This window comes from Acanthopagrus latus, chromosome 22 (assembly GCF_904848185.1).
Source record: "Acanthopagrus latus isolate v.2019 chromosome 22, fAcaLat1.1, whole genome shotgun sequence".
In the NCBI taxonomy this organism is placed as follows: domain Eukaryota; kingdom Metazoa; phylum Chordata; class Actinopteri; order Spariformes; family Sparidae; genus Acanthopagrus; species Acanthopagrus latus.
This window is the reverse complement of record NC_051060.1, coordinates 5,391,885-5,410,625: the sequence shown is the minus strand read 5'-3', so window position 1 is coordinate 5,410,625 and position 18,741 is coordinate 5,391,885. Positions and strand designations below refer to the sequence as shown.

At 39.9% G+C, this 18,741-nt stretch overlaps 1 protein-coding gene and 1 long non-coding RNA gene across 13 annotated transcripts in view; one reads left to right on the top strand and one right to left on the bottom strand.

Moving 5' to 3' along the window:
* The window catches only part of LOC119012052, a 33,365-nt gene extending 27,696 nt beyond the window's left edge, over positions 1 to 5,669 (top strand). For 4 of the 5 annotated variants that reach the window (XR_005072349.1, XR_005072350.1, XR_005072351.1 and 1 more), the window contains 3 exons: positions 1,963 to 2,160; positions 4,830 to 4,952; positions 5,139 to 5,669. This is a non-coding gene — a long non-coding RNA (uncharacterized LOC119012052). Of the gene's footprint in view, positions 1 to 1,962; positions 2,161 to 4,829; positions 4,953 to 5,040 lie in introns of all 5 variants that reach the window. The other variant, XR_005072352.1, reaches the window with a different exon arrangement.
* col12a1b (collagen, type XII, alpha 1b) overlaps positions 1 to 18,741 on the bottom strand; it is a 141,028-nt gene that overhangs the window by 4,832 nt on the left and 117,455 nt on the right. For all 8 annotated transcript variants that reach the window (XM_037085510.1, XM_037085509.1, XM_037085505.1 and 5 more), the window contains 13 exons: positions 15,265 to 15,423; positions 14,369 to 14,446; positions 9,761 to 9,847; positions 7,188 to 7,241; positions 6,738 to 6,833; positions 5,151 to 5,204; positions 3,552 to 3,605; positions 3,399 to 3,452; positions 2,912 to 2,983; positions 2,776 to 2,811; positions 2,267 to 2,333; positions 1,942 to 2,127; positions 41 to 109 (listed from right to left, as the gene is read on the bottom strand). In XM_037085510.1, coding sequence (XP_036941405.1) covers positions 41 to 109; positions 1,942 to 2,127; positions 2,267 to 2,333; positions 2,776 to 2,811; positions 2,912 to 2,983; positions 3,399 to 3,452; positions 3,552 to 3,605; positions 5,151 to 5,204; positions 6,738 to 6,833; positions 7,188 to 7,241; positions 9,761 to 9,847; positions 14,369 to 14,446; positions 15,265 to 15,423 — 1,066 coding nt within the window. The remainder of the gene's footprint in view (positions 1 to 40; positions 110 to 1,941; positions 2,128 to 2,266; positions 2,334 to 2,775; positions 2,812 to 2,911; positions 2,984 to 3,398; positions 3,453 to 3,551; positions 3,606 to 5,150; positions 5,205 to 6,737; positions 6,834 to 7,187; positions 7,242 to 9,760; positions 9,848 to 14,368; positions 14,447 to 15,264; positions 15,424 to 18,741) is intronic.

Below are 18,741 nucleotides of genomic sequence, written 5' to 3'. Positions count from 1 at the left end.
GAGTGCAGAGAGCAGGTTAAAAAAAAAAAGTCAGACATACCAGCAGGTCCTCTTGGTCCTTTCTGTCCGACTCCTTGCACTCCTCGCTCACCTTTCTCTCCTGCAGGACCTGGAGGAAACGCAGGATCACATGATGAAGTCTTACATTATTCCTGAGTTACAGACTAATAATGAGAATCTGGCTCCAATGTAAAAAAACATGATTGCCAGAGTTAAACAGTTAAATAGTGTCGATTCAAGCCAGATGAATCACACGATGGTCAAAGTGTATCAGTTTAATACATTCTTGCATTTAACCAACCAATGATAAGATGTTTCCTCACCGTGCAGATGAGTCACACACCAATTACAGTAATCAAAGATTGACTTTTAAAACCAGTTTGAGCTGCTTCATATTAAACCACATGGTGTTTTTTTTCACAGATGAAAACAGCTGGAAATGACACGTTTTCTGTCTTGTCTGATCAAAGATCAGTGCATCAGAACAGAAACACGTTCTCCGTTTTCCTGGTTGTTACTCCAGAACAATGGATTTGAAATCCAAAGATACATTTCTGAGTTTTTTCTGCTTCGACTTAAGGACATCTACATGAGATGAACTGTAGAACTGTTGCTTTTAGTCAGAATATTTTAGGTAAGTTAAAATAAACCTGAGGAAGAAGTTATATTTATTAAGTCTTCTGCAGTCACTCACTGTCAGCTGACTCTTGGGATGCTTTTTATAATGCTAACATGTATTCTTGCATCTCCTGCTGTAAAGATTGTGAGGAAGGAAACACCTGTATTTCCTCTCTTTAGGACCCTCAGATTGGAAGATCCTCCATGATGGCAGTGGAGGAACAAGTTTTCGGGTCATGTGAGGAGAGTGGGCTCGGGTTATAAGTTTACATAATGTAAGGATGATGCTGCTCTGTACTGAAGCCAGCTCCACATCCTGCTTTCTATCATAAGTCTGGTATCAAAAAGGTAGACAAAATGTTTTGGAAAACAAGTTTGCGAAACAAAAAATTGAATGTTCCAAAAGATGTAAATAGGTTGTATGTCCCAAATGTTCAAACTGAGGAGGACAGAATGCTAATTTCACTGGCTTATTTGGCTGGTGTGAACCAAATACATAAGTGAAATTAGTTGGACTGAGGTTATGTGACTTGTCTATTCAAGAACATCTTGGTTTCTTTGACTGTATGTTCACGATCAATATCCTCCTGAATTGCACTCACTTTGGAGGACTCAATCTGTATCAAAAATGCTACAAGTCAAACAGCCAACACGGATATGAACATAAAAAAATTCAAGCTGACGCTCCCAGTCATCGCTTCATTTCTCATCAAAGTGCTGGAGCCAAAACAATAACAACATGTTGCTGTCCTGACACTGTCTGACTGCACTACGTTTACCACCGTAACAAAGAATCACTTCTTCTGCTTGTCGTCCTGTAAACACAATGACGGTTTTCTAGTGGATGTAGTGAAATAAAGTATCAGTGGAGGAAAATAAGCTTCAGCTTCTCTACGAAGACTCCGTACTGTTGCGTAAGAGCTCCTACTTCTAATACGCGGCCTCCTGTAGTGTGTTAAACTTCATGTGTCTCGGCACTGTAACATGCAGCTTCATCATCTCTGTCTTGTGCAATGTCTCCTGAAATATTTTATTTGTTTTCATGATTATGTTTTAAAGAGACAAAGACATTCAGAGTTTAGAGTAGAACTCCAAAAGTGACTGAAAGACAGCATAAAAATCAAATGACTTAACGAGGTTTACTGATGAATCCAAACCTCGTTAGCATCCTGCAATGGTTTTTGGCTTTTCAAATAAACTTGCGGCAGGCTAAATAATCACTATGCTGCTGCTTTAGCTTCCATTTTACAAATCTTCCCCTCCAGGTTTGTTTTGTTAACTCCGCCTGATGATGACTGTGTTGAATTCCATTTCTGAACGTACCTCTCTCTCCCTGCTGACCAGGTAAGCCAGGATTTCCGGGGAAACCATTCCTGCCTGCAGGGCCCGGCTCTCCGCGGGGTCCCTGCCTACCAGGTGCTCCAGGGGGCCCTGCAGGGCCGGGGCTGTTGCTGCGGTACATGCCGTTGGGGATCTGGTTAAGTAACGTGTTGACACGAGTCATTTGTGCTGCAGCAACAGAGGAGGAGAAAGAAGAGAAGAGTAAGTGCTGGCTCACTGTTTCGTGAAGGTTTATGTTTTGAGTCGGGCTGCTTCACACTGCCAGAAACATTTCCTCTCAAGTTAAGGGGGAAAATGCACAACTTACCGTTTACTAGCTGCTCGCAAACTTGTCTGGCAATCGATCGCATCATGTTCTGAGGAGCAAAGTCACCCTGGAAACAAAGAGGAAAGTTTTAGGATAAAGATATGTGAAGGATTTTGAATACTGTTGTTGGAAGTTTACTAGAAATAGTTTCCTAAGTGGCTCAAGATTAAAGCTACTGGCTCAGTTCAGTCTGGCCTTTTTTCCACCAAATTCTCTCTGGTTCTTGTACCAGTTCCTTTCAGGATTATTTGAACCTTGGTGCTGTCTTGCATTTTCAGCAGTTTTGAATGGAAATTCTGTCTTGAAGATATCATATCATATCATATATTGGTTATAGAAAACTATAATAGGAACACATTTTCTTGCCACATTGGAAATAAATTCTCTTATTTATAAAAATTAGGCTACAAAGATATTTTTCAAACTTATAACAATGAATGTTTTGTTGTTAATTTCGTATGAAGTCTTTGAGCTCTGAGATGTTAGAAAAGACATTCAGGTGTACTCACTCTCTCTCCCTTGTCTCCCTTTGGACCAACAGCACCCTAAAAACAGAAAAACAAATGTTCAGTTGTCAGAAAACTATTTAAATTCCGACTCTGCAAGCTGCTTGTACACAGCTGCCATGACAGTGAGGACACTCACAGGTGCGCCAGAGTCTCCAGTGTTTCCTGGTTTTCCTGCAGCACCTGGGATTCCAGGAGATCCTGGAGGTCCCTGCAAGGAAACAGAGAAAGCAAACAAATGTCAGAACATGGTACCACCAGGTTCAAAGACTATTATTGTTATCGTATTCACCTAAAAGAAGAACTTCAACGAATATTCTTCCAGTTTTCCAAATAAAAGATGAAATAACATCACTTGGAGCACAAAACCTTGTGTAGCTCTGATAATCATCTGTGTTTATCAAAAAGTACTCTTAATGACCAGAAAATTTGCATTCACCATCAGCTTGTTAAATCTGGATGGAGAAAACAACTGAGTCATGTTTTCTGATGCCAGTTTGTCCTTGAGCAAGGCACTTAAATGCTTAATTGCTACAGCTGGTTTTGTGCCGAGCTAAGCGGCCAACAGGCAGCAGCTCCCAGGTGTACGAGTGTCAGAGCTCCCAACAAACCATTAAAACTCTTACCATGGGCCCTGCGGGGCCTCTGGGTCCAGCCGGGCCATCCTTTCCTGGAGGGCCCTGAAATAAAAGATCACGACTGAGGAATTGAACTGATACTGTTCATGTTGAAAGAATTCACAGAGCATGGTTGCCATTAAAAGCAGGCTGTGTACTCACCCTCACTCCAGCTGCTCCGATCGGCCCAGCAGATCCAGGAGGACCAGGTGAACCCTGAAACACACAGGAAACAGCTCAGAGCCCATTTACCTCCTTTTATCTGCTTTAACTAAAAGGTCACCTTTGCTCTGACCTATCATCCGAACAGGTTTGATTCTGCGTGTCCGACAGTAAATCTCCTTTTTTTGCACTCATTTGCTCTGAAACTCTGCTCAGTGTTTTTATTGCTAGTCCTCTCTGGTCTTTGATGCCTCAGCATAACGTTTACAGGGAACATAATATATTCCAGATCTGTTTTATTGGCCATTATAAACTGGTGCCCGCGTGGTCTGCAAGTCATTAAATGCATGTTACTATAGCATCTGCTCCAACATGGTCACCTGCAGCCTGCCTGCTCCATCAGCACCATCCACATGGGGACAAGAGCTGATCAGTTAGTCACACTCGGGACTCCACTGTGTGTCTGCACAGAGGGAGGAGACTGAAGAAACTGACAGCTCACAGGTTTGATACCTGTTGTTGTATTGCTGTACATGTTCTGCTCCAACTCGTGACTGTAAAATCTTTTGTACTGTTTCATCGAGAGAAAAAAGAGGTTTGAACATGAAGCCCAGCCATCTGGCACTCACAAAAAAAAAAAAAAAAACGTAATGAAGTGGTACCAGATATTGTAATCAAACATGCCCATTCATCCCAAAACGGGCCTAAAACTGTTTCAGTGTGCATTATTTTAAAATCCACTGAAGCCAAACTCTAAAGGCTGAAGCTTAAAGAAGTGAACAAACAGCTCTCCACAGTTGATGTGACTGTACCTATAAACAGAGTTAATGGAGCCTGATGAGATCACTGAGCCTGAAGTGTCTCCTTCCAATCCTTCCTGCATTTACACATTTAGCTTCTTATGAGCTCAAGTGTAATCTAAGCTTGATGTGATCTGACCTTAAAGGAGACCAGTGTGACCAAATCACTACTGCCCGCAATCGCTATCTCGTTCTCTTCACTTTTAGGTTACATTTTTATCATTTATCTCTCCTCTCAACAATGCTGCATTAAGCATGAGAGAAAAGCTTTAAATTGAAATTTGACTTTCATCTCTGACCACCACAGAAAACTTAACAAGACTTCAGGAAGAAATCAGAACAACTGATTTTTTAAATATGTCAACAGTTTGATCCTGTTCTGTCTTCAGAGGACTCGAAGCTTTACAGTGACCAAGATGTTCTTTACTTTCAGACCAACTGGTGCTTTATGAGCTTAGGTGTCACTTTTTTCTTCCAGACCCTGGATATCCACAGTTGGACCGCAGCTCCTCGTATATTTTCAGATAAAACAACTTACGTTAAGAGGAGGATGTAGCGGCTGACTGCAGGCCAACACTTAAAACCAGCGTTGTTAATCAAGGTGACTTGTTCTTGGCTCATTCTGTGCAAAAATTTAATCTAAAAGTAATATTCATAAGCTCCCTCTCCTCTTTCTGCATCCTCCCCAGCTGGCGAATCATGTGACTCCGGACACACGCCAGATCAGTAGTCAAACTGTGAATTATCCCCGTTTCCTGTTTCAAATCCTGAAACTTTTTCTTGGCAGAGCTGCACTTACTTTCTGTCCAGGTAAGCCAGAGTCACCGGCATCTCCCTTTGGTCCAGGACGGCCCTGAAGAGAGAACACATCAACATGAATCAACAGAACATTTCTGTGACCCACACATCAGTAGCATGTCCTGCCAGTGGTGTTATCTCAGCCAATAGACACAGTCAGATGAAGCTGTGAGACTTTACAGATGCAGTGATGGATAAAGAAGTGTTCAGCTTGTTGTTGTTTTGAGAAATGGAAGCAAAAACAAAACTTCTCACCTGTTTAGGGTTTTATTAATATTGGCTCACATTTTATGTCTTCCTTTGCATCATGCTTTGTGTTTATTGACTATTTTGTTCATGTTATTTTAAAGTATTAAGTGGTGTTTTTGTATTATACATCTTTGGATCTTGGTGCAGATTTGTGTTTTTTAAGTTCTTCCTTTCTAACATTGTTACAAAACGGCTTCTAATTTCTAGTTTAATAGTTTGAAAGAGGCTGAGCAAATACATGGGTCTGAAATAAAGTTCTATGCAACTGAAATCCAGCTGATTTGATTGATTTATAAAGAACAGTGAATGAACATGTTTATGTCAGTATATCATTTGCACCCTTGCTAAGTAAATTGACCAGCTGACCATCAAACTCATGTTGATGCAAGTGTAAATGCCTGCAGAAGACAGCCACCAGGATGTGGATTGAATCTGGCCACAAGTTGATGTGTTGAGCTGGGTGGAAGGCATCTTGCTTTTCCTCTGCTAACTAGAGGTCATTCAGTAGCAATGCTTCAGTCCACGGGCATGTGACTGAAGATGGTAGCTGAGGGCAAACAAGCATCCCGGTTGGCTCTAATGATCTTTTCAATCAGACAGTAAAAGTAATGTTAGTCTACCTAGCAAGCGTTCATCTGCATATTCAGATCCAATGGCAATGCAGGCAGAGCACTGGCTCTGTTACCACTTGCCATCATCCAGATACAGATCAAACGTTAATATCAGGTTATAGTGTAGTCTTTATGTTGACATGCTAGCCTTTAATTTGATGATGGTCAAGTGATGACTGTGCTTTATGTAATATTTGATGTTGTAATGTTATCGTCTGGTTTCAAATTCTTGTGTTTAGTATTTATTCTAATTGTTTCCCCCCAATTATCTGCTGTCTCTCCCCCTCAGCCCCTGAATGTCAAGCTTCAGTCACAAGAAACTAAAGCTGTTAAATAAATGTAGTGGAGTAAAGAGCAGTAAGTCGTTCACAGTGTAAATACTCGGAAGACTCTTCTCGAGTCTGTCCTGACTGTCCTGAAGACATTTTGAGCATTTCAGTCTGATCTGGGTACAGCTCTTCTCAGGGATGGAAATCCAAAGTGATTTATAAACATTCAGTGGTATTGATGTCTCACATCGCTTTAGTATCACTTCTTCCCCTCAGACCAGAAGGAATGTGAATCTCTGCCACAGATACTCCCCATCTTGTAAATTCCCTTCACAATAAATCGTCAGAGTAATCCTTCTCTGGTGTGCCGAGGCTTCCTGGGATTTATGATGAGTTGCCTTGTGTCTCCGAGCAGGGAGTGTGTGTGTGTGTGTTTGTCAGGTGTGTTTAAACACTCACAGCCTCTCCAGGAATTGACAGCCCGCTGGGTCCTTGAGGGCCGGGCAGACCCATGGGCCCCGGTGGTCCGTTATCTCCACGTGGGCCGATCGGTCCCTGAAGGTCAGATAAGAAACGTTTTAAACACAAGAGGAATTTGTTGTTGATATATGCTGATATTTCTATAAATCTGTTGCAAGCTGTGGAAAAGACCAACAGGATACAAGGAACCTCCCCTTCATATCAGAGAGAAAAAGCAAAAACATGCATCAATAAGTGGAATCAGATGTGCTCAAGCTCTTCAAAGCTTTTGTACTATAAACAAATCTTTTGTTCATGGAGAGCTGATAGCTGAGGAGTCTGATCTGGCTCAGAGAAGAACTGCCTGGGGGGCTTTTTCTATATCTCTTATTAAAAGGGTGATATTTTGAAGATGAGACAGATAGAGGGTTAGTTTTTAAAGATACTTACAGCAGGACCAGCTTCTCCTCTCTCACCTCGAGGACCTTTGCTGCCGGGGGCACCCTGAGGATGAATATAAATAAAATATATGTAAATATATTTAATATAAATGTATGTAAATTCAATCTTAGTTTAGCACATAAGGTCATGATTATGATTAGATCTTAAAATTTGCTCAAAATACCGACAGTTATGCTATTGCTGGACCATCACATTTGGATTTGTAAAGATCAACAGACCATTTTACATCCTGACGACTGTCGTTTACACTTTCAGATTCTTCTTTAAAAAGATAAGGGCATTTATAAACAACTGCTTGGCTTTATCCTAGTGGCTTTTTGCTGGTTATACAAGTTCAAATAATATTCACCAGAAATAAAGATTCCACAGTTCAGCAAAAAAATACCAGCTTTCAATGATTAAACAGTAAACAACAAAAACTAAAATTCAGTTTCTTAAATCTCAAGCCACAAACAAATCAATAAAGGATCCCTGAAAACGAAAAAAATAAACCAACAACCCTGACAATGTCAGAGTTTTCTCCGAAAACAGTTGTGTCTTCTTTCAAGTGTTTATTTTTTCTTCTGAGCTGCTAAAGGAGGCTGGTTGGACAGAAACTAAAAAATACTGGAAGAATTGTTAATCCTGTTTCTGATTTTAATGGTGAGCTCATTGTGATCTGCTTTCCATTTAGAACCAACATCATGACACCTCTAGTTTTCATATTACTTATCAAAAGTTAAACACACCAACTAATGAAATACTAAACTGTTTGGCAGAAAGTTGTGTGCATGTAACACGCACAGCAAATACCCATCTTAAAGTCCCTAAAAAGTTTGTTTCAAATCTTGACTATTTCTCTTTAACTTTTCTTATTTTGTCAGAAATATATATGTCAGTTACAACAACACTTTTTGTTTGTTTTAAGAATCTTTATTCATATATTTAAGTCTGGTTCATTTGTATATTTCACTTATTGTCAAACAATGACTGTTCTGCTGCAGAGAACACTCACTAGATCATCGAATGTAGACTGATCTGCCACTGAAAATGGTCCCTACTGTATTTCCTCCTATTTGTCATATGAAAACTACAGCAAGTAGCTGTTTAGGAAGTGACTATAACTGTTGACAATGAGAAAAATATACAGTACTAATGTATCAACAGCTTTCTTTATCTGTAGTGCAGTCAGAGGAAAGGCAGCAGGTTCTATCTACCATCTGTCTGACAGGTCAGCCTTCATCATGCTGCACCACAGTTTACCTTCTCCACCCTCTTAAAAGATTTTATGAGGCATTGCAAAGATGTTTCCCATGGTTAATGTGCTTCAGGGTGCAATAATCTCCCTTGTACAACATATAGTATATAAATAACCATAAATAACCAACAGGTCAGAGCTTTAACTTACAGGGAAATAGCTCAGTGGACAAAGGTTCCATTAGAAAATAAAGCATTGAGTAAAAGTAACAGAAAACAAGTAATGAGAGTAAACAAGTTAGAGCTCCCTATGAAAAATGTTTCCTGGCTCAATGCTTTATGCATGAAATTACAGATTACTGAATACTGAAAGCATGAAAACCACCACAAAAATGATGGGTTGAAGGATCACAAGCTTCTACAGGTTCAGTAAAATTAGTTTGACAGTATGAAACAATGCTGATTTGTGTGTGACAGTTGACTTTCTATTTAACATATGATTTGAAAAAAACAAAAAAAAAAAAACAAGCAACCAACCCTGTCTTCTAGAAATGACCTTCATATGCCACTAATTAACAACACCACAAGCAACAGTTAAAAGGAACTCTAGTGCTGGTAGCATTATGCTTTTTATCAATAAAATGAGGAACAGTTCTGAATGAATCTTAGACTGCAATAATACTTTATTATCATTGGCTTGAGGCAACAAAAGGAGGATAAATGTTTTTTTTTTATGGGTGTGTTTATAGAACTCAAAGCACCTGCTTAAGGTGCAGGAAATCATTAAATTACTAAAAAAGTAAACTATCTCAATATTTCACCAATATCGCCATCGTTCTAAAAAGGGAACTATGCTGATTTAACCCAAAGTTTGTTTCCAGGTGTTTGGGGAGTCTTAGGGCAGTATCTCACTATCTTGTTGCACAAAGTGTCATTGCTAGTTTCAGACTGACAGTAATCATCTTCACGCCCACTGCCAGCGTTGTGTAGATAGCAAATGGGAGGCAGGGACGCAGCAGAGCACCTGTCGTTAAATATCAGTGTATTTTAGCAGTGCAACAATGAATAGACAGAGGAGGTGGACCCTGGGTCTTTGGCATCAAAAGACAATGACATGGTTCCTTCTGGACTTCAAAATAGTTCTGTTTCCTCCAAAAAGCATTTGGCAAGAATCATTTAGTTTGTAAACATCATTTCTAGGAGATAGGGTTGAGCTGTCACATAATGGTGAAAAAAGAATACAAGACTTTCCTCTGAAATGTAGAGGAGGAACATTTTAAATCCTCCAAAATGGAAAGAATCAAGTAAAGAAGTGGAAAGTCTAAACTGTTCTGTAAACAGCAGCTTATTAAGAGGTCGTTCAGATGGATTCAGGTGATTCTTACCACTGGTCCCTGAGGCCCTGGCAGCCCGTTGGGCTCTGAGGTGCAGGTGCAGGAGTTGGGAAGAGACGGACACTTCAGCTCATCTCTCTGGTGGAGAAAGAAACAAGTAAAAAACAAATAGAATATAAGCCAAGTCACTGAGTTGACCTTCAGACAGAGAGTCTGAACAAACTGATTCATACAGGCCAAAGAAAACACACTCCAAGATTCAACTGATGTAACTTTAGATTGAGGGCTAGAGCAGAGCTAACATCTAACAGTGTTCATGTCACTTCATTAGCAGCAGATGGTTCATACACTCATGGCTCAAACATCAACAGTCACTGACAAACTGTGAGAGAGCGTCTGAAAAAGGTGTTGCGACACGAGCAGTTCAGCAGGTCTGAAGTGTTACCAGAGACATTTTTAACCAGTGTAACATCGTGTTGGAAGTGCAGTCTGTCTTTGTTCAGAAAATATATTTCACAATGTTGCTATAAACTCATGCAGTCAAGCATTTAAACAACATTTCTGTATGTTAAACTCTCTCTCGCACAAGATAAAGAGCAGAGCCAGGGTGCGTGACGTTTTCTGGAGCAGCTCCACCAGAACAAATATGTGGGCATGGTGACAGCACCCTGGGTGATTTTCCAGTAGAGCTAGGCACATTTTCTGCTTCAGAGATTTCAGCACATGGTGAAATTAAGCTTTTGTGTAAGTAAAACCTCGAGAAAAACAGTTCAGGAATCTAAAAAAAGGAGAGGGGTACTTTCAGGACACAAAAAACACAGAAATGGTTCTTCTAAGACAAGTGGATCATACAGACGTTTTTTAGTATGAATTACTACTGTTCCCTGGCTGGTAGTATACTCGTCCAGTAAAATCCTATGTTGGCATTTACATTCTGCAAATCAACGAAACATTCTAGTTTGTAAGAGTTCTACATATAAACATTTCAACAATATGTGTAATGTCACTTTCAGATTGCAGGAGGGGGAGATGGCTGCTAAGCCAGCGACCACTGATCAAGATGCCGTTTTAAACATTTTTAAGCAAAAAAAACACTGGGTATTTACTTATGAGCTGTCAAGATATTTTCCAGACATGTTGGTGATGACAAAACAACCTAAACCTAACCGGAGCATAAGTTACAGTTGAACAGTGTTGTGGTAACTTGAGGTTCAAAATGAAATTTTAATGAACAATAAAGTTTCAACATATTGGTGGTTTGCAGAAACATACATATGCTTGTATTTATTCTGGTGATTGGACCTCTGAAACCACTTGTTACTCAGTCTGGTGTGAAATTCATTAAAAGAACAAACAGGGAGTCTGTCAGTGTTCTGACATTTGTGCTGTGTTCAGCAGCAGTATACTCTGATGTTTTGTTTGGAATAACCTGCCAGCTTCATTCTTCGGCCAGAACAAACACATTAGCGAGAACACTCCTGTCATACATGTTCACATTAATATTTTTGATCATCTACATCTTGGCCTCTGATCTATTTTCTTCTTACTGAAAGAACTAAGTGAAAGAACAACCTTGATGTCAAAAACTAGGACTAGAAACGATCATTATGTTTCAGAGAACAGTTAGAAAAAGTTTAGACAGGAGCATGTTCACCACTGTGTTCCATCACCTTTTCTTTAAAGAAGCGTTTGGGAACTGTAGACACGTTTTGAATGTGGAATTCTTTCTCATTCTTGATTGATAAATAATACAGCTTTACGTTTTTTGGAATCTGTGTTGTAATACTGGCTATCTAGAATATATATTTAAATACCATTCAGATTGTCAGCTTAAATGTCTATTAAGTATGACACTGAATTGTTTAGGAGTTTCACGCTCAAGTTCAAGCAGGGTACTAACTCCCACATGGATGTGAAACTCCTCCTGGTTCCAGCGTACATTTCCACACCGACTGCCTCAGTTTGGATCATTTAATAATTGTCAGCAAAACAGCCCAATCAAGCAGCTGTCCTCACTCTGCAGCAATTGAGATAATAATCCACCACAGTTGAATCCTTTTCAAAATGTTTTGGACGTCCAACTGCAAACGTGCTGCGCTTAGACAAAGCTTTGTTTGTTCCAGCCTCTCTGGAGATCTCTGCTGGGACTCAAGTGAGAAAGGCCAGTCGCTAAACAACAGCCTGCACTGTGCTGCATTAAACTGTCACTGCTGCTGCTGGTGGCCAAATATTTCACTGCCTCAAACAATTGTTCCTCTCTTCCTAGCCTCGCTGAGTTCTTTAGAAACACCAGAAATGTTTTCCTGTGTGAGAGAGAGAAGGACACGGAAAGACGGGAACTTCTCCGACAGGTTGTAAATATATTTGTCATGTTTGTGCTCGTTTTATGTTCTTTAAAGTCTGTTCAGATTTGTTTTCTTTCTCTTCAGCACTGCACGAGACAATCTCTGCGTGTTAGAAAGCAAGTATGTGCTTGCACGTTCGCCAGATGTTTACAGCTCGTTTTTTGCCCCCAAATGACCAAAATAAGTCACTGAATGCAGGTTTAATAGCCCCCCCATTTAAACCGAATTAAGTCTGAAACTAAGGATGAGAGAATCTCCACACATCAAAGCTTTAACAATGAGAGCGGATGTGCAGTGATGAGCTTTAAAGCTTTTTAATAAGAGCAGCAGCAAACGCACTGATGTAAGGTTTGATGCTTCACTCTGATGAAGGACACTTTATGATGACAGCCTCTGCATTTTGTTGTTTTTAAGAAGCTCCAAGTCTCTAACAGATCCAGATCTTGTGTAAAAAATTAACTGAAAAACACAAAGTAAATGAACAACATGTCTGTTGGAATCCTCTGATTTACTGTGAAACCATGAAACCTTAACAGAACGGGGGTAAGACATATGTTGCATTTATCTTCTCAAAAATGATTAAGATATTTGGGTTTAAAAGAAACTCAATTATAAGGACTGCCTGGAAGTAAAATGCAGCACACTCTCTCCCTCAACTCATCAAATACAGCAGCCTGGTCATTGGCTGACACTCTAGTTTTGCGACACCATTATGCAATTTAATTATCTTCTCTGACCTCTGGCCAAAAATGAAGACATTTTAGAAATGTTTTTTTCATCTGGGCCCTTTTGTCCCAGATGAAAAAAACAACATAATGCTGAGTCTTGTAACTCACGTCAAGTTATGAAAGTGATGCAGATACTTCACTCAGGTAAAAGAAGTTACATCATTCACGTATATTCATGTAACATGACTAAAAAGACGACTGTAGTTTGGTTAGATTTAGGCACAAAAAATCCTTGGTTAAGTTTTGGAAAAGATCATAATTTGGGTTGAAATGACTATGTTCTGTCTTGGAACTTAACAAAAGTGAAGTAAGCTACCTAACTCATATTACTCATGTAACATAAATTACCTAAGTGTGTCACCTTGTGTACATTAAATTACACAACTAACATAACTTAAGCAAATCACTCTTGACTCTTGGTCACAAATGGGACATGAGCCGCTTTCTCCGGAGGGAAAGTCCAGTGTATGACCTATTAAACCGCCCCCCCCCCCCCCCCTCTGACTTCCACGCTCTTAGAAGTGACACAAGAGGAGAAACTACAGCGTCAAACTTAAAAGAATGAGGCCACTGACCAGGCTGCTATATTTTAGAATTTGTAGAATGGGATGGTAAAATTGCGACTTGAACTTGAACATATTTTATTTTCTAGAGCAAGATGAAATTAAACATGACAATTTGTTCTTTGTTGTTATCTGAAAACTGCTTATAAATGCATAATTTTTACCAGAGCAAGTTTCTCATCAGTGAAATTATCTGACCGCTTGGTATGAATGATGGCCAAAATAAAGAAAACAATACTCAGGTTATAAAGAATCTACAGTGTATGAGAACACACACATCTGTTAAATATGTCAATCCTTGCTGTTTTTTCTGATGTTTTGTATTAAACCTCACACCCTGTTGTCCTTTCACCAGATGCCTCGGCTGGCTCACACTCATTGGGTATCATATATACCATGTTTATTTTCTTCTTTGATTCAAGCCGGTTCTGACTCTGATTATGCCGCTTTGAGCTTTGATCTGCTCCTGAGTCAGAGGGAAAACCAAGGACACCCTGAGTGTTTGGACCTGCAGCTGGGTGTTACAACACAAACTGTCAGGAGGCTCCAATTACTGCTGCTCTTAACTGAAACGAAACGTGTCATTAAACATCTCTGCATTGTTCCTGAGTTGCCTAACCTTTAAAATGATAGGGATGATATGTTAAAACAAAGACGCAACAGGAAAAATGATTTGAGGAGTATTTTTTTTGGGAACCTTATATCAAGATTACCCAACTATAGCTACCTGCAGAGGCATCAACATTTTCTTTACTCGTAGGCAAAAAAAAAAAGATATACATTGTCGAATGTGTCTAATCAGACTTTGAAGATCCACAAACGTTTCCAAAGTTTTGTTTTTGTTGCTCTTCCATCTACAGGCCAAAAACTCCTTCAATCCAAACAGATTTTTGGAGCAGAATGTTGATTATCAGGAGACTACAATCGAAGCCAAAACATGAAGCACTGAGAGTCTGAACACATTAAACATGTTAAGTAAGAAGGCCCTGTGTCCGTGTTTTGTGGAGGCGGGGGTTCCCTTACCATTGATGGGAGGTCACAACATCTGTCCCTGCTGGTCCAGCCCAGGCTGCAGACAATATCGAACATCTGGAGTTGGAACTGTGGAGAGGGAAAAAAAAAAAGAAAAACATGGAAATGCTGTTGTGGTACATGTGTCTCTGATACGCCCTTCACAGCTCCCAGAAGACGTACAGAGACAGCGAGAACGCAGTGCAGCAGAGTCCCATTAGCCTCGGGGAACACAGGAAACGGTTCATATTGCAGCCATATTGAAGGCTCAACATACAGAACATACACATTTCTGTATGTTCACTTTAATCAAGTTCAGCCCATAATTCTGTTAGACAAACTGCCTGAATGCAGAGGAAACTGATCTGTCTTCAACTTCAACCCTGAGCTAATGTCGTTGAGTTCAAAGGTCAAAACCACATGTCCAAGTGTTTATTTAAATTAATAAATCTCAATTTCTTCAACATATGAAATGTTGAACTTGGGTCCAACCAGTGACTAACATAAACTTATGTTAATGACACTGCTGTTTAGGTTACTGAGTCAGCTGAATAATTTTAGGGAGAAAAACAGTGTAGTATCAGCTGTGTGCAGAGGCAGGCTGCATGGCATTGTACTACTATAAACTGGGCCAGCAGCAAGTCATACTGTGCTACTGCTTGGTTTACAGCAGTACACTGCTCTGCTTCCTCCTGGTGTGACATGCTGCTTCTCCACACAGACAGAAGATACAATTCCAAATCAAAAACTTAAAATTTCACTTTCATGTTATAAGCTATATTGATATTGATTCATCAATACCCATTTAACCACACAGTGTCAATAAAGACTACAAGTTAAGAGAATCCTTGACCCCGTGAGGTGAAAACCACTGTTCTGTGAACACTGCAGGATCACAGTCAACTTACAGTTGCTGATTCTCCCTTGGAGCCAATGGACTTGGACATCTTGCCAAGGACCTGGTAGCCGTCGCTAGATGTGTTTCCGGCAGCCTTGATCTCCTTTTCAGCCACTTCTTGGCAGTCGATGTTGAGTTTGACGCCGGTGGAGGATACCAGGATATGGAGCTTCAGAGAAAGAGAGAGGAAGAGGAGGAAAAGAGAAGAAACAGGAGAAGAGATTTTATTGCCACATTCTTTGTTCCAAGACCAAGCCTAGTGTCTGGTTTTTATCCCGATGGCCTGCAAACTATTAGGTTATGCAGAGCCTGAGATCGTCTGTGCTGTAGTTCTGTTTATTTAAAACACTGATGGAATGTTAGAGAAGAAAACCAGTGCTTCTTTCTCTTCATTCAGAAGAAAAGCCTGTCCATCAGAGCTCCAGCACTGCTGCAGAGAGAAGACAATTAAAGTTTGAATCAAACACTTGATGTATAAAAAACCTTTGGATCTCTTTGTACTGCTTCCTTTTTTCCCTCAGAAACTGAAGAAACATCTCTTTACTTCTCACATTGTATGCTCCTAACCCTTACCCCCAAAACTGCAACTTTTATTACTGCTTTTATTTTCTGGGGATCAGGTCATTTAATAGATTACTTCATAGCATAGGGATGCAACTTTATAACATTTTCCAAGCCCAAATCAATCACCTAAACTTAGGATATCAGCTGATACCAAGTACCTCACAATCCTCATTTGGATCACTTTTATACAAGTCAACATGACACAGCATCTTAACTAGAAGCAGAGATGCTCAATCGGACATGAAATAAAGTGATTTTCTCATTATAATGAAGCAAACTCTTGTAAATGTTCACCATACTTAAACTGGAGGAAAGACATGTCGATGTTCAACTGCTCTAATAAGTGCAGCAAACAGGCAAAAGATCACAGGTGTTGGACCAGCTGAGGCAAAAATACTTCACTTAATAACTCTTAATAAGCTTAATTGCATCCTGTCTTTGTTTCCTCTTGTTCCTCATTAAATAAAACAGATGTTACACAGTTCTGCCAGAGTGAGCTTACTGATATAAGACATGTCCTTTATCTGAATTTGTTAAACATGTGATAGAATCTAACATCACTTTGTCTTCGCAATTATCTGAAACGATTTCGGCACCAAAAAAGACTTTTATAAAAGCTGGTTAAAGATGCGCCAGTATGATACACTAGTGTTTCAGCTATCCTCATTTAGAAATGACGTCACGACATCACAACTTTATAGAAGTCCTGACAGCTCGTTTGTGAATACAGACCAAGCATTTCTCTGTCACGCTTTCACAGTGTTTACACAGCAGCTGGGCTGGCTTTACAATAAAAGAACATGGAAATCTCACTTCCAACAAAATGGGACCATTAATGAGGTCAGGACTGTACTAATTCACCAGATTGAAACATCCCAACATACCAGCAGCTTTTATGTCAACAATTCCACCCACTTTTAAATAAACTTTTGGACATCCTGCTCAGCCACATCTCAAAGATTCCTTCCATTTCCCCCCAAAAAACAGTTTCAGCGAGAAACACATCATGTTTTAAAAACCAAATATCCCCAAATTCCTTCCCTTCCCTCCATCTCATTGGACATCTGACATCACTTTGACTCTTAACTGTAAAATAACTGAGGCAGCAGCGGGTTTATCTCGCTCATACCCACAGGACCACACTGCATTTCTCCTTGCTCACATCTCCCTCGCCACATCTCATGATGTCATTTTGTGGTAAGCCATGAGCGCCGCCTTTACAACAACTTAGCCTTGAAACCGGCCCCTCGGAGGCAGCGGGCGATCAGAATGAGTCCAGCTGAGAGGAGGGAAAACGTTGCCTTACAAAGCCACTGGCTGGCCGCCGCTCACCGTCTGTGGTCAGAGAGCATCCGCGGAGATTCAGAGGCATGTTGAGAGGACCACGGACAGACAGCGGAAATACTGACACGTCCAAGATAGACCTCATGGGGGGAAGCACAGCGGTGTCTCCATTTACACTTTCAGGCATTTATCAGATTCTCAGTAGCTTTCAACAACTCAGCAGGTGCTGATGAAGCTGCAGCATGTCACTCTCAATACTTTAGACTCTTAGTTTCCAATAACAGTTCAGATATGGTCAAACTGAATCCGCCATCATTTAAATACAATCAGGTTCAAGCCAAAAGTATTGTCAACAGGCTGGAACTCTGAAACGTTGTTCCTATTAAACACAAGCTGTTGGATCGTCTCATGGGAATATTTGACTGTCTATCAGCATCAGAACTGCCAAAATAAAGAATTCATCCATTTTTCAAACTGTGCTTCCAGCTAAGGGAATCTTTTGAGCCTTGTCTGGATTCAAAGCTTTTACTTCACAAAAAAGATTTTAAATCCTAGCTTTGGAAATACAAGATTAAAAATCCAATTTTAAAAGTTTGCTAGTTGCTATCTTTGAATTCACAGGATAATCCCACATGAACATGACCAAGAAATACATGCCTTAATTAGTCAGGAAATCTTAAAATTAAGTAAATTACTGGGAAACAAGTCAGGTTCATGCCATTCTTTTACACTTAAGGGATAAAAGAGAGTTTCAAGTAACAGCGTAATAATAGTCCACTAGTATTTGACGTAATTTTGTGATTATTTTTCGAAGTAAAGAATACAATACTATTACTCAGTGTATTTGATTTGTTACTGTTCTGTTGCAAGCCTGATCTAAAAACCACAATGTTCCACATATTTTAAATCTCTAAAGAAGTAGCAGATCTGTGTGTGTGTCTGAAGGCAATAGTTTTTTATGATAACGAGTCTATTTGTACAAGAATTTGAGACACTGTTGCTCTCCAGTAACGTAGCAAAGACAGGCACTGAGACAAGGCACTTGAGAATAAAGTCACATTCTGTCCAAATATCACGAGGGCAAATGTAGATTAATGCGCCTCTGAAAATAGTCCCTAAGAACTGCACTATTTCCTCCTGTTCGTATAAGTATAAAACATCAAAACGAACATGCAGTCACTGAGCCTTTTTTTTTTTTTTTAGAAAAAGTAGGAAAAGAGTAGTATGTGAAAACGACAGTGATTCGACTTTCTCCCTCATCTGTGTTTCAAATGAAATGAACCTGATTACAACTTGTGTTTTACAGGCTCTTTAGGAACTTTTGGAATGCACTTTTAACCATACATACTGATGTCTAGAAGCTCTGTTTGAGTTTCAGGCTGTAATAAGAGGATGTTGGTCATCTGTACTGAGATTATACACACTGCTTCGCTGCAGATGGAAATCCAACTCTGGCCTCACTTCAGTAGGTCAGTGGGACAAGTTTCACGCTGTCTTCCACCAGAATCTCTGGACTTTTCTCTGCATTAGATGATGATTGTTTTCTTTAGTCTGTACTGTACAAGCAACAAATGGGATGGTGTAATGTCATACTCTGATTTTCTGAGTTGCTGGCCAGACTGTTAATCTATTTCTCTGC